The 16022-nt window shown below is 35.1% G+C and overlaps 1 protein-coding gene across 1 annotated transcript in view; it reads left to right on the forward strand.

Annotated features, from left to right (window-relative positions):
* The window catches only part of RFX6 (regulatory factor X6), a 55740-nt gene that overhangs the window by 2385 nt on the left and 37333 nt on the right, over positions 1-16022 (forward strand). Inside the window, exons 3-6 of the mRNA XM_038525491.1 lie at positions 1238-1361; positions 3065-3126; positions 13894-13971; positions 15238-15265. Coding sequence (XP_038381419.1) covers positions 1238-1361; positions 3065-3126; positions 13894-13971; positions 15238-15265 — 292 coding nt within the window. The remainder of the gene's footprint in view (positions 1-1237; positions 1362-3064; positions 3127-13893; positions 13972-15237; positions 15266-16022) is intronic.

Below are 16022 nucleotides of genomic sequence, written 5' to 3' on the forward strand. Positions count from 1 at the left end.
AATTTTGAGAATTTTCACTTAGGGTTTTGTAGATTATTGGGGATGTTAAAAATTAGAGCTGAAAATTGAAGTAAAAAATCTGGCTGAGTAACTTCAACTGTCATCTAGATGCTTGGTTTTATAGATGCAAATCTTACTGGCTTTTGGTTCTTTTTTTTTCCTTCTTCATAGAAAAATGGACAGCTAATGCTTTATATCTGATGAACATTACTTTAAGCTTTTATCTTCTGTATCTTGGAAATATGTTAAATCAGAGATCTTGGATAGTTGCACTCAATTTTAATCTGAATGCATACTGTATATTGCATTGTTCCTATACAGTAAAATCATAATTTAACTATACTTACAAAGAGGGTATACATAAATTTTAGTCAAAATCACCTACTGAATTGTTAGAAAAACTGGGAATGCAATCTATAAGTTCTGAGCTCTTGATTGCTGTTCAGATATTTGTAACACTTAAATATATACTGCATGTATATAAATTGTGTTTAATTGCAATTGTAGACATTCAAAGTAAATAGAATTAGGTCTAAATTTTCAAAATTTACATGATTATATTTACAACAGTTGAATTTATATATGTTATATTTGTAAATGTCTCTAGAGATGTACATTATGTTTCAAGTGTATGGTATATTTTAGGTAGTTATAGTACTGAATATAGCAAAAAGCATAGGAGTAGAAATAGACCAGTACCATTTCAGACTTAAGTGAAGTGAGTTTACTCTTAGGTATTTTGCCAATAAATGCATCATCATGCTTCCCTAACCATTTAGGATTCAGAACTAGTTTATGAATGAAAGTTGGAGGTTGTAGGCATTTGCTGGCTTGAAACCTGGTAGTCATTTAGGGTTGAGAATATGCTTTTAAAAAAACATCATCTTCAGTTTCACCATTCATGGTTTGTACCTCGCAGGGCAAACCATAATGAATTGTGAGGATTTCCATAAGCTTAAGACCTGTTTTTTTGGGATATAGACCAGGCAGGAGTGGTTTTATGTTAGCCATGGTATTTTAACTGCACTAACAGGTGTTCATTGCTCTTCTAACCTTAGTTCTTGTGATCTGACTTAATAATATCCAGAATAAAGGAAGTTTACTCATGTCTACCCATGAACTCATTTAGGCAAGAGTCTGTATTCAAAAACAATCATTAAGCCAATGTGAAAGAAGAAAGGAAAGGAGAAATAAAGAAAAGGTTTGACCAAATTTTTTGTCCCCCCCTTTTTTATAGGCTTGAAGAGAATTACATCGTATGTGAAGGAGTCTGCTTACCACGGTGCATCCTTTATGCACACTATTTAGATTTCTGCAGGAAAGAGAAGTTGGAGCCAGCCTGTGCAGCCACCTTTGGAAAGGTAGATGACATATATTGGCTATACTACTTTACAACTAAAGTCATGTCAGGTAGACGGTGCAGAAACACATTCATCTGAGCAAGTTTTCTTATAGAATATTGAGAAATTTGTTTCATAAGCATAAATGAAATTTCTTACGGGTGTACTCTATGTTTTATTTTGATTTTACCTATTATAGGTTTTTACCTTGAGCTACTTTGTGTTTTGAACATTGGGACCCTGGCTATCAGAAGATTTAATGTAATATTAAAGAAAGTTCAAAGAAAAATGTATTAAAGAGCATGGTATGGCCTGTATTGAGAAGCAAAATTAAGTAGAGGTGACAAGTATCTTGTTGATGCCACAATCGTGATTATTGTTTAGCTAGTCCAACCATATGGTTTTTAATAGATTTGTACTTCATTTCATAAATAGTTCCCTTGATGATTCTCTATTTCACTGAGTATGTTTACACCCCAAACTCCAAGATGTTGCAAGAGGATTGGTTAAATATTGCTTATTTAAAAACATTCCTTTCTGCCCAACCTGTATGGTTAGGATGGGAATCTATAGAGTTGGCATTACTATATTTATGTATGTTGATCTTATTTTGAGAATCAGGAAACAATCTCTTGGGAAAGCCTTGTTCTTTGTGATTCTTCTCATGCTCTGCTAAGAACCTACAATAAATAGCCTAGAAAAACTATAGGAAGCTTAAGTCTCAAACATTGCCTCTCATGTAAACTGAAATCCAAATTCTAACCTGTAGAGGGACTCATTGTCCAGAAAATAATGAATACTATAGTCTGGCTTCTCAGTTTTTGAAAATAAATAATTTATAAATTTATTTTGAGAACCTATCTGCCTATGGGAGTCAGTGTGATAGGGTACATGGTAATCTCATGATATAGGTTCTGGCCTAGCCAGTGACTAATTTATTGTGAGACCTTCTGAAAAGCACTTAACCATTTCAAAACTCAGTTCACTCATTCCCTAAAATGAGGAAATTGTGTAAGACAAATTCTAACATTCATTTTAGCACTGCTGTTTAATAAGTCCCCCTGATGGCAGTATTCTTAACTGTTTGGGGAGTCATGGAGCAGACTCAGATTTCTCAGATTCTGGGAATCTGGTTAAAACTACAGAACCAGTCCCCCAGAAGTTAACATATGCAAGAAGTTTGCCATGGAGCCCTTAGGAGATCATACAATTTCCTGTTTCATGTAGAAGAGATTTCGTTCTTTAATCACATGCTAATTTTTAGTAAACTGTAGAGAAAGGAATATAGGAAAAAATTTAAAACACTGCTGTGGAGATCTGGTAAGATAGAGAATGTTTCATGTGTTCTCTCATGGTTGGAGATGGATATTTAATTGTGGCAAACCTCTGCATAAAATTACTATAAAGGTACTCAAATTTTTCTTTTAAGTACATGAGTAAGATAATAATTACTTTGATCATAACATTAAGCAAAAGTAGATACCAGTATGATCCACTTTGGAAGTTGAGACAAGAGCAGTAAGATAATCTCATCCAAAAAGCATCTTCTTGCCTCTGCTGATGTATTATTGCTTATCAATATAGTAATATGTATGATATTACTTCATCCAGACTAAATATTTGCTCAAAGTTTAACATTTACTTTCTCCAATTAACTAGTTGCAAGTTGCTTGCAATAGAACCACACACTTCCTAAAAACTAAATTAATTGACTTTCTTTTTAGACAATTCGCCAGAAATTTCCCCTCTTGACAACTCGGCGACTCGGAACAAGAGGCCATTCAAAGTAAGACCCACTGATGAGCATGTATCAGATCTGTACATGTGATACCCTGTACCTGAGGATTGACACATGTAAAATAAGGATTATCTTTATCAGTGAATGGAATCAGGTATTCTCTTCTTGATGAAGCAGATTTTTACCAACTGTAAGAACTAGAAAGAAAAAAAAAGTGGCTTTTAGAATAATGTTTAAAAAGCAAAATTTCTACTGAAAAATCGCAATATGTTATTTTTTCTGATAAAATGATTTAAATGAATCATTTTTCATAATCTTAAAGCCACTACCGAAGGCACCAGTGTCCTGAAGGGGGAGTGTTTATGGTTAAGTAAGTGGCCAGATGGAACCCACAGCACTCTCAGAGGTAAGGCCAAAGCCAGGAGTTGAAGTGTGGTTCAGGCTCTTCCTCTGAGTTTTGCAGATGATAATTTCTTCATATCCTCTTCTTTTCCCTTCAAGACAAATGACCTGCACAAATGACTTCTTTGGTCACCTCTTAATGTAAATATAAACAAAGTAAGTTCTGTCTCTTGATAACTTTACATTTTCTTTTCTCTTGTGGCAATCTCTGTAGGAACCCCACTTACAGTTTCTCATTCATTCATTCATTCATTCATTCATCTGTCTGCTGTGTTTCCCGTTTTTCCTTTCCTTCTGCCTACAAACATATTCAGGACTCTTTCATGTTGATAAAAATAAGATTATTCCAAACCCGCTGTACTATCCACAATTGCTCTGTTATTTTGCATCTCGTTGCTGTTCCTGGAAAGTGGCTCTGCTCACTTCCCTTACCATTCTTCACAGGCCTGTGTGTCCTAGCCGATTTCTTTACCTGGACAAAAACTCCATAGCTTATTTTTCCTGTTACTCATGTTCCTTGGCACCTGCCTAGCATGTGAACCTACTGACAGTGCCCTCTTAAGATAAATCAACGTGTAAAATTTCTCCTGTGGATTCTCTGTGGCAGCACTGCCAGGTCTTCCTCCCTCTTCTATCATTTGTTGGCTAGCTCCTCCAGTGGCGTCTTCTGTCCTAACATCTAGTTCAGCATTGCCCAATGAAATATAATGCAGCCACACATTTAATTCAAAAACTTCTAGTAGCCACATTAAAAAAGTAAAAAGGGACAGATGTTTTTTGCTTTTAATGTTTTATTTAATCCAGTATATCCAAGGAATTGTCATTTCACCATAGAATCAAAATTAAAATTATTGAGCTATTTTACATCCTTTTCTCCCCTAGTAAGTGTGTGAGATCCAGGGTGTATTTGAGACCCATCATGCATCTCAATTCAGATTAGTCACATTTCAAGTGGTTCAGTACTCACATGTGACTGGGAGCTACCCTAGTGGATAGCCCAGCCTTAGTCACTTGCCAGAAAAAATAAATCTTCCCTTATGAATTCTCTTGAATTGGTCTCTCTCCATTCTCATTTTTAGAATACAGCCATGCCTCTGTCTTTCCAGTCCATTCAATACAATTTTTCCAAACTAACCTTCTAAAGTTTTAGTTCAATCATATCTCTGTCATGTTCAGAAACTTTCAGCAGCTCATGACAAATTTTTCACTTTGACATTCAAGGCCCATTAAGGCTTAGTGCCATTCATTTGCCTACCTTATCTACTCTCCCTTCTCAGCGTGTAGCCTATGTTCCCACCGCATTAATGCCAAGTACCCTGTTCTTCACCCTCAAATGCCATTCATTTGTCTATGCTGTCTTCCTCCATGGAAGATGCCCTCTCCCCTACTGGTATGTTGAAAGCTTATCCATTGAAAAGACTGTCTGATGAGCTCCCTCTTTTGAATTTTTACTTACCTTTTGATTTCTTGTAGGCTCTTTCTTTGTACCCTCCCAGCAGTTCATTGGTACCTATCTTAATGTGAAATTAGCTTATTTCTTCCCCTCAAAAGATAGTATTTTGAGGATAGAGACTTTGTCTCATTCATTTTCATATCCTTTCTGTTGTGGGCTACATAATCAATTGTCAATTAAAGTTTATTTAATTGATCCTTATTCATGTTAACAACCTGTGGTCTGAGAAAGAGGAATGAAATGCCAGATTGAAAATGACTAAATTGGCCCTTTCCTTCTAACCAAGTCAGGACTTGTTTGTCAAAGTTGAATCAGTTTAACTGGCTGATTTCTACTGAGTTTTGATTCCTACTGAATTGTGTAGGTGGAGGAAAGATCAGATAGTGTTTGAAGTAGATAGTAGAAAAAAGAGGCAAAGCAATGCAGAGAAATCCTCTTCACAGGATCTGCAAGAGGGAAGGCAGGCAGGCTGCAGAGAAAGTCAATTAATCCTAGAAGGAGCCTTTAGGATTAGGGATAAATCATTAACCCTGTCCATTGTGACACGGAGAGGCTCCGATGTTTAGGTTTATGTAACAACATGTGGTAACTTCAGGCAATTTGTTTGGTATCTAAGAGCAGATATGCCCAAGAGCAAAGCATTAATAATTTGAAAAATTTTTTTTACCTTCCGGATATGCCATTTGTTTCTTATAACTTGCTTGTTATATTTTTGGTATTTTGATATCATGGGGAAAATATTTTTCTGTAGGTAAAGTAAGTATGTAGAGGGATATGGCAAGATGTAGAGTTTGTGTATCTTGCAATTGGCAATGCTTTGATGTCATTATTCTTAGAGAGTTTTCCGGTCTTTATTTATGTCCAAAAGTTGCCTAGAGTTAGGAACAGGCAGGTTAGAGTTGGACAGATCTAAGCTTTAATCCCATATCATATATAGTCACTGTGTAATACCAGTTGAATTGTTCAGTTTTTCATCAGTAGAGGGTACATGGTATGTGTTTTACAGGTTTGTTGTGAAAATTGAGATGAAATATAGGAATGGATGGATAAATGAATATGCTTTCAACCTGACTGTCCTTAATAATATGAAATTAATCTCTCAATGCATCCAAAAATCAGCAATGCAATTAAAAGTCATTATTTATTGAGCACTGTACATGCACACACACACACACACACACACACACACACACACAACCACACACTCTCAAGTCCTTACAATGACAATACAAGATTGGAACTGCTGTGTTTTACAAGTGAGGAGACTGCAGTTCAGAGATTACTGACTTGCCCAAAGCTACACATGTGCTATAAAATAACAATGTTGGCATTTAAATCAAAGTTTATCTGACTCTAAAGTTTGTGCTTTGTCAACTAGTAAATCCTACTTTTTTTGATATCAGTCATATCAACAAAACAATTATTGTAGTTGTAATCAAAAAGTAATTGAACTTTTGATTTTTTTGAGGTATATATTTTGTCTGTTGCCTACTCTGTTTTAAAAACTTATTAATAGATTCTTCTTCAAAGAGCTAATATTTTCTGAGGCCTCAATCATAAGGTATTTTAAGTTATTTTACATTTAGAGATATTTATGTTTTTATGTAAAGGAAATTTGTGGCACAAATATAATTATGCTTTCTGCCTTTAATTTTTGTCCTAAACATTTCTCTATGTTAGTGTATTATCTTCACAATCATCATTTCTAATGGCTATTTAGTATTTCAAAAATTTAGATCTTAGGAAAATATTTTTATGTTTATAGAAATATGAACAATTGGTGAAACACGGAAATATAAATGAAGAAGTAAGCATATTTTGGAGAAAGAGAAATTTATAATTTCTCCGAATTTTACCATTAATTTTGTAAAACTTATTTTATTGAAGTAGTTGTTTATTCTAGTGCCTTAACATACTATCACTAAATATTTATTGAATTATTTCCAAAATATAAATAAGCTTAGTATTACTTTATTTTGAGTTCTGTGGATCATATATTAAAATCTATAAACATTATATAACTGCTTAATGATGGTTATTTAAAAACATAAGCTCTCAATTTTTGTCAAAGTGTCATAGAATTTTGAGTATGTCCATTTTTTTCATTTGAGTCTTACAGACAGAATTTATTTTAGGACATGATTAACTCAAAAGATTCTTCTGTATTCTGGGTAGAAGATAGCACCATTGTTTCTAAAACTGTCTTTAGACGCCTTTAGGGTTCACGGAACAATGTTACCCTTCAAATTTTACTCCCTGTACAAAATCCGAAAGTTGGAGAAACATTGATCTTTGTGATAAAGAGGTGATTGATTAGTAGGATCTGCAAACTAGGAGTGAATTTTGTGTCTATTTCCAGGTTTTGTTTCTCTAAGTTCTGACGTAACTGGATATTAAAATGATCAGTCCTCACTACTTATCTTTGTACAGGTGCTACTTCTTTCCCTCATAAGAATGAAAGGCAATAAATAAAATAAGGCAAAAATTAATTTGACCAAAAGGAAGAGATAAAATACACAAAACATACATTAAAAACAACATAAAATCCAAACAGACAGAATCACTAGGGAGATATCATAGATTAGCCAATATCACCAATATCATGCGCTGTCAAAATTAGAAACAACTAAAAATTGAATAAATTGTTTCCAGTGGCAGGTCTGATGTTTTACAATAGAAGCCATTGCTGCTGCTGGTTACTGAAAAGGTCTTTAAAACTTAACACCGGGGTCAGAAAGAATTGCCCTAGGACGTCTAACCTGAGTGTGTTTTGGGGACAAAGCCAGTCAGTTTGCAGGGTCCTTAGCAGCTCAGCTCTCTGTCCCTTCCCTGTCACCGTCCCCCTGCTGCCAAGAAGCCCCAATGCCACATTCTCAATACCAATATAAAGACTGACTTGGCTTTTGAGTTTTTTGTTGTCTTCTCTTTGGTATTGGTATACTGCTGATACCAAAATATACACCTGATTTTTTTTTCCTGTGTAGTATTTTTAAATTTGGATTTTGAAAAAGTAACAGTGAAAGAAAATCGTGGAAGCACAAAAGAGCATCCAATGAAAAGAAATTTTTGCCTATTTCATGTTACAAATGGATTATATTAATAATCCATTCATATTTTTATCAGTGTACAAAGCAGGGTGCTAAAGAGTTTTTAAGTGCAAATAGTAGGATAGGGTATATGCTATAAAAAAACTTCCACTATTAATATTCATTTATTTAATAAGCATTTCATTGAGTGTCTTGGTGCTGATGAGGCCTTAGGAAGACAATGATGAAGAAAAAGAGCCTCTATCCCACCATTGCTCAGAATAGCTCAGAAGAAGATGGGGGGAACACAGTGAAGACCACCAAGCAGATTTCATGTACACGGTAGACTGTTTGATCAGAAGTTACATTTTAATTTCTTGTAGACTTTGATCAGTCGAATCTTGGTTTTCAGACATGATGGACAAAAGCTATTATCTTATTTATTAGTAGTGATTTAGTGGGTTAATAAAACTGATACGGCAGCTGCCCTTATCGTAGTAAGTTATTGCAAGTCCCTGAACAGCTTAATCCCATCATTTCCTTATCAGTGATCATTTGTGTAGTGTAAACTAACATCAGGGCTACTAACTCAGTGGAAACATATGTTTCAGGAATTCTATATAATGATTGAACTAGAAAAGAAGAACTAGGGCAAGTAGAAATTTATCAGCAAGTGAAGAAAAGTATTAGACACAATGCAAATATTTTAATAGTAAGAGCAACAATGATTTCATTTGTCCTTTAAAAATCTTTTATATTTTATAACATGTTTACTTTAAAATGTGGATATAAAAACTAATTAATAAATCTTTATTGCTAAAATGTAAATGTATCTGTCATTTGATATAAGGCTAAGGACGGTTGACACTAATGAATGAACACAATTTGTTCGATAGTCACAAAGGTCCCTGTATTATGCAAACATTTTCTTAAAGAAATTAGCTAGTCATAGCCAGGATTTTTAAGCACTTTTCACATATCTTTTTAAATAAAAATGGGTAAGAGTCATTTGGGAGAAAGAACTGTGAAATGATTGGGAATCCTTATTCAGAGTACCCACAGAACAGGCATTGGATAGTGGTATATAAATTAAAATAGTTATTGCACACTTATACAGACCTTACTTTTTGTTTAACATGCACCAACCATATGTCTTTGTTATACTAGAATATTCCTGGCAAATATTTCCTAGCAAGATTCATTTTAGGGGAATATATTAACAATAAAATAATGTTGTAAAGTGATGAGATTGAGATGAAAAACCCATGTATACTTTGCATGAAATTACTCTCCCTAGTTTTATGAGGTTTACCTTTAGCTGTTAGGAGCTGCTCATTTATTATCTCTTCTCTGGTCTCAAAGACATTAAATCATCACTCAAATGATAACATGTATCTAGTAGACTAAAAGGAAGATTAAGGGAGAAAGATTATTTTATTGGTTCCAGAAGAAACTAGATATAACAGTGCCAAAACATTACAATGATCATTGCAAAATATTAAAATTTCTATTCCTAGCAACAGTCATTCTACTTAAATACACCGATTTCATGCCCTTGGTATACATGGCTTAGCTATACAACTTTTGTTCAGCTCTAATATTTTACTGGTAACCTGGAAAAGCATAGTGCTACCAGGCAGTTATTGAAACTATTGGCTTTAAGGGAATTTGTGTTTTATCAGTGTCTAAATTTCTAGCAGGAGTCATTGATTCACCCAATACGTGAAGATTTTTCTATACAGTAATTTCTAAGGAGGAAATCAATGAAGGAAAATATCCAGCTCTCTTCCTCTGCACCTTATAGTTTAGTGGGTGAGGTAAACCATGTATCCACACACTAGGGGTATGAGGTATAAAGCTACATAAGATAAATGACCAAGAAAGGAGTTTAAAGGACAGAGTGATGAGATTTGTCTGAGAAACCAAGCAAGCTTCATGCATTAAAGATATGGCCTAAGATATGAGCGGGAAACAAGGAAAGAAAGGAAGAAGGGCATTCCCAATGAAGAATTAAAGTAAGGGTGCCGAGGAGAGAAAACACATTAGTTATGGAGAGCAAGTCATTGTGACAGTAATAGGTGAGTTTATACAGTGCTCATGGTAGGGTTAAAGGAGTTATTTCCTTACAACATGTTCGACAAGAAATCCTTTAATCTCTACCAAATTTAAAGTTGTGCTATTATATTTGAATATATCATACTATATGCATGGCCTTAATTAAGAATTGCTGTTTATAAAGTTTTCTTTATGACACATTGTTATTTTTCACTTTTTTCGTGTTATTTATCTATTCAACAAATGTTTATTGATTTCCTATAATAGGGAGCTTACATTCTAGAAGGAATCTTTGTTTATATATGGATTATCAAATATGAAAAATCCAAATTAGTGCTATAGGTCCTAGCGATTCCTGTTATCAATGCTTGCTTAATATGATTTATGCTGAGCTAGAAGACAGCGTTTATGCTGAATGCAAATGTACTCAAAACATTTTCACTTAAGAATTTCTAATGACAAATAAACTTGAGATACAAAATTATATAAAAGATATATATATCCTTTGCTTCTTAAGTATGGAGGCAACATGGTCAGTTGAAACAAAAGTGCTCAGTTGTGTCTGGGTTGATAGTGTCATTTACATTTGGCCTGTGAATAAAATACACTATTTGAAAAGGATTTTCTTTTGCTGGAATTGGGGCCCCAGGGATAGGAAGGTATAAAATCTTAACTCTGAAGGTAGTTGGAAGCGTTATATCCTTCCAGTTTTAAAGATGTTTTTCCCTAATGATTGGAAAGGAGGGGGCAAAATAATACAATCATTTTAGAAAAATAAGAAGCAAATGAATTGTGTAATGAGAACAACCTTTCCTTAAAAGTCATAAGAAAAAATTTACAAGTTCGTATTAGTCAATATTATTGAGTCCTAAAGGATGTTGCAGTTTTTACAAAAAGTGATCATAAGATGATTTTAGAAAATGGAAGTAAAATATGCCTTAGTACTGGTCAGTGTGGTCACTGTTCCATGACTGGCAAGTGGTCTGGCTCAGGAAGCCATAAACAGGGGTGAATTCAGAAGCACATTCCTGATTTGATTCTCCACGTCTGTTTTTTCATTGTAGTGACATCTAGCATAGTTGTCAGGGCACAGTATGTCTTCTAATATTTGTTGAACTCCTGGTCATCCTTTGGACTTGTCCTATGATTTTTGTCTACCACCAGGCAATGAATTTCTTCTCAAATCTGCATGACAAACCATCTTATCATGGTATAACATTATCTACATGCTGTAAAAAGGATTATAGATGAGAAACAAGAAGATCAAAATAAAAGAAAATTATCAACTTTTAAAGCAATGCTTAACATACATTGCTTTGGCAAGTGGTTAAAATTTAGCTATTTAAACTCTAGCATCTATAGATTAAATAGAAAACTTTGCTGGAGAACATGACATTACAATATATTTCCATTGTAATAGATCCCCTTATTCTCAATCTCTTGTTTTATTTCTTCTAATACAAAGACATTCCCTCTGATGTCTTTGTTCCAAAATTTAAAGAAATTAATTAATTTAAAATAAATTTTAAAAGAAAAATTTTGTGCTTTCTTCATTTCCCCCTTTGTTCTAATCTACCTTAGGGGTTCTGTTTTCCTCATCTACTATTGAAATATTTTCTGTACTGTAAAACTGGAGCAGTTATAAACCTCCTCTGCTCAGGTTGACAACTGCTTATTGTCCTTGCATTGGAAACTTGTTCCCAGGAGTGCCTGGGTGGCTCAGTTGGTTGAGGGTCTGCCTTCAGCTCAGGTCATAACCCCAAGGTCCTGGGATTGAGCCCCACGTTGGACTCCCTGCTCAGCAAGGGAGTCGCTTTTCCCTCTCCCTCTGCTTCTCCTCCTGTTTGTTCTTGCTCTCTTGCTCTCTCTCTCTCTCTCTCTCAAATAAATAAATAAAATCTTTAAAAAAAATGTGTTCCCAGTCTGCAGCAATAAAGTATCTCCATGTACCTTGATCATCCCTCCTTACCATTTCTCAAATATAACAGCTCTTCCTGAAAACATTTATCATAATATATGTAATTTTTTGTTTTGATATTTTAAAACTCTTTCCTCTCCATCTTAAGTATCTCAGGGTCATTAGAGGTGACTTCTCTGCCCTTAGAACTCAGTGGGAGGGAACCTATCTCTGGTTCTCATACTTTAAAAGCCTTCATTTTGGGCCTCCAGGTGTTCTCTTCCCCAGGAAACAAGGAGTTGAAAGCCTGAGTAAATGTGTCCACCAAAAGACCACAGTCTCCTTCTATCCCACATTGCAAGTCCTAGGGCCCCCAGAATTCTCTGTCCAAACACCCCCAGGCCTACCTTCTCCCTCCTATAAGGGACTCTTCCCCAATTCATCCTGAGAAGGGTGCTGTGCTCCACCAATATACGTAGATTTGAGAGGTGACCAGAAGGTAGTAGTTCTTTAGTGGTGGTGGTGGTGGTAGCTGGGGAATTGGATCAATCTTGGACATGGAGGCTGTGTGTTCACAAGAGGCTCCTCACAGTGAAAAGAAGCTCAGGGACTGGGAAGAGAAGGGTGGAGGGTGGCTCTTCTCCCACCACCATGTTCACATGTGGAAGAATTCTAAATTCAAACCCACCTACCAGATCACTATGGAGGTAAATTGTCAAGATAGGAGAATAGGGGGATTTTATTGAGCACTTTGTTAGCTTGACTTATATTTAAATATTTAGACATATGGTATGTGGACTTTTATTTGTACTCTCGTCCTGGGCCTTGAAAATGTTTCGGGGTAGACTCACTCGCCAACTCTTTTCTTTATTGCTAAGATCAGAAGAGAGGCCTTGAAACTTAGATCCTTCACTATCTTGTCTGCTTTAAACTCAGATAATGATGCTAAGTAATGAAGTTTTAAATATGGTTACACTGGAGTCCATGAAAGTCCCCTAACTTGCTTTTATTTAATTCCTTGTCTGGTTTTAGATGAATGCAAATTGAAATAATAAGTAGCCAAGCAGGTAGTGCTCTGCATGGGTTAGGGGTGGGGAAGGAGAGTGAAGGTGGAGGTTAGCAGATGTTGGGCACTCTTACTGAAAGGCCCCACTATTTTTTTTTTTAAGCCCCACTATTTGATGAACTTTTGTACAATAGTTGTAGCATTTGTACTTGGGTATGCAATAAGTCAGAAGTGTGCAGCTTAGGAGAATGAGCTACAACTTCAGAACTGATGAAATACTAGACTTGTCTGGGGCTCAGGATCCATACACACATTTATAAGAAATTATTTGTAACACTGTCACATTCCATGTCTCATAGTTCAATTGATTCATGACAGAATTTTCCCCTCATTGTTGCAGAGAAGTTTGAAATGATAATGACAGTGAATTGGGCTTCTCATTCCTCATGAGGAAAAGAACTTTTGAAAGGTCACATGCTTCACACACATTTCTATGCATGACATTGATATCTTCCTCCAAACAAGGTCATAGTATTTTCTCCATCCAATAAATATACTGTAAAGGAAACCTATCATTTTTTCATTCAGTTGACTACATTCAAATTGAAGGAGCCATTTGCAGGTAGACACTTGGTATACTTGGACCCAATGTTGACATTTACAAATTTAAGTGGTTACATTTAGATGCCTACATTGACAATTTTTTGGTCTTTGAAATCTCATATTTTAGGGATTAGAAGGCAATTGGCAGTAGGCGATTCTCCTGTTTTAACCCTAAAGCCGGAAATATGACCACAAGTAGGACTAATGACCATCAAAGGGATTTAGCACATTATTGTGCTACTTGAAAAAAAATCAGGGAAGGAAGGTGATCAAGGGGTTGCAGTGCTTGCGCTTTCCCTAGGCTATACTTTAGTTTCCTTTTCCCTTTCAAAAAACTTCATTAACACAGAGCCGGTTCCTGTCCTTGCTCTAGGTATCATTATTATGGGATTGGCATCAAAGAGAGCAGTGCATATTACCACTCCGTTTATTCTGGAAAGGGCCTGACAAGGTAGAGTTCTACTTTCTTCAAGACAAGTTCTCTGCATTTCTTTAACTATGTATAATAGCAATTGAATAAAATATTTTTTCATTTTTGCTTATTTTGAAATGTTTACTTTTAAGCATCAGCCCTTAATTTCAACTGTGTATGGACATTTACAATGATATGGTCTAGATTACTGGGGAGTTTATATAATTTGTGACCATTAGTGAGAAATTAATAGTGGACAGGGAGTCCCAGAAAGATGAAAAGGAGAAATCAAGGAAGCAGAATTGCTTTAAAATTAGTATTTACTCATAAGGCTGAGTCTGTTCTCAGGCTGGACTCAATAAAGTAAAGTAGAAAATGCATTTTTTTTCCTCTAAGAAATAAGCTATTTGAAAAATCTAAGTGCTTGGGGTGCTTGGATGGCTCAGTTGATAGAGCATGTGACTCTTGGTCTTGGGGTCCTGAATTTGAGCCCCACATAGGGTGTGCAGTCTACTAAAAATAAAATAATAAAATAAAATAAAATAAAAATCTGTGCTTGATCAGCACCTTACAAAGATGAAAAGATTATTATGAATTATCTCTAATTATCCATACTTTGAATACCAGCTTACCTTAAGTGAAATAAAGCTACTGACCTGTTTGGGTCTGTGTGAAAGGAAAAACAAAAATGAGTATAAAGAACACACTACTCTAATCTGCCATTAGCTATCAGGAGGAGGTCATTGATAAGTAGGGTGACATTCAACAAAACCAGTGATAATATCCAATTATTATTTTTAAATACTGGAATTCTGAATAATTAAATCTGTACCTGAGATGGCTTTATGGTATGATTTACTGAGAACTGCTCTTAGCTCACAAAAGAGTAAATTAATTTGAAAAGTAAAGTAATTTGTATAAAAAAATCATTTTAGTTACCTGAGTCCTACTAAGATGAACTCAAACATGATAAAGAACATAATGGCAGCTTACTGGCTATCCTCACTATAAACTGAAAATGCAGCCTGGAACAAAAATGAATATTTAGTATCAAGTGTTCTTTGCTTACCTCAGATCCTATTTGACTTCCTTAAGTATTCTTCATTTTACTTTCCCATAATAGCTTATTTTTTAAGTAAGTTGAGAAGGATGCTTGGGTCTCTTTGAAAATCAAACAGATTTCTCCAGGTTTATTTCACTAATCATGATATGAAGTTACCACTTTTTGTAGGTCCTCTGCATTTCCTTGATTGCTATAACTGTATATTTATATTTTAACTAATGGAAAATGTACTGATTTTTAAGGTTTTCTGGAAGCAAGCTGAAGAATGAGGTAAGAATTATTTTCATTTCTATTTTGTGTCTGCCATAAAATGTACTACAAACCAAACAATAAGTGCTAGCCATCCTCATGGACAAATATAGAAATAAATGTTAATTTACTAGTTGCCCATTGAGTGATTGAGAATCTCGGACAGAGCTAAGTTAGATTTGTGGCAACTGGTGTTTCTTTATATGGACCGACTGAACAATTTCCAATTAGCCTAGGAAGGGTAATTTCTCAATTATTCTTACCTAATATCAGCTACTTAAGAGATTGCAAAAAACAAAACAAAACAAAACAAAAAACAAAAAAACCATTACCGATCTAAGAAATGTCCATTTCTATTTAAATATAAACAGAACAGCTAAAGCTGAGAGGATATGGAAGGAATTGGTATTTGGAATATACCCATTTAGACAAAACTTAAAGGTTTAATAGTTATCAAAAAGCCCAAATGTTATGCTATGGTTTGTTTTAACTATTTTGTATGTGAGTGTGTGTGTGTGTGTGTGTGTGTGTGTGTGTGTGTGTACTCAGTTTGCTGATCTCTTCTGCAATGTGGGGATGGGGTGGATGGCAGAGGTGGGAGCTAGGGAGAAAGGGTACATGTCTCTAGCGTGCGCACACACACACACACATACACACACACACACACTTTCTCCTTAGACTCCCCTCCCTGTCCCCACCCCCAACCAAGGAACAGATCAGCAAACTGACTTTATCTAAATAAATGAGTTAGACTACCATTAGGGACTGCATGGCTAAT

The sequence above is a fragment of the Canis lupus genome, chromosome 1 (genome assembly GCF_011100685.1).
Source record: "Canis lupus familiaris isolate Mischka breed German Shepherd chromosome 1, alternate assembly UU_Cfam_GSD_1.0, whole genome shotgun sequence".
Taxonomy (NCBI): domain Eukaryota; kingdom Metazoa; phylum Chordata; class Mammalia; order Carnivora; family Canidae; genus Canis; species Canis lupus.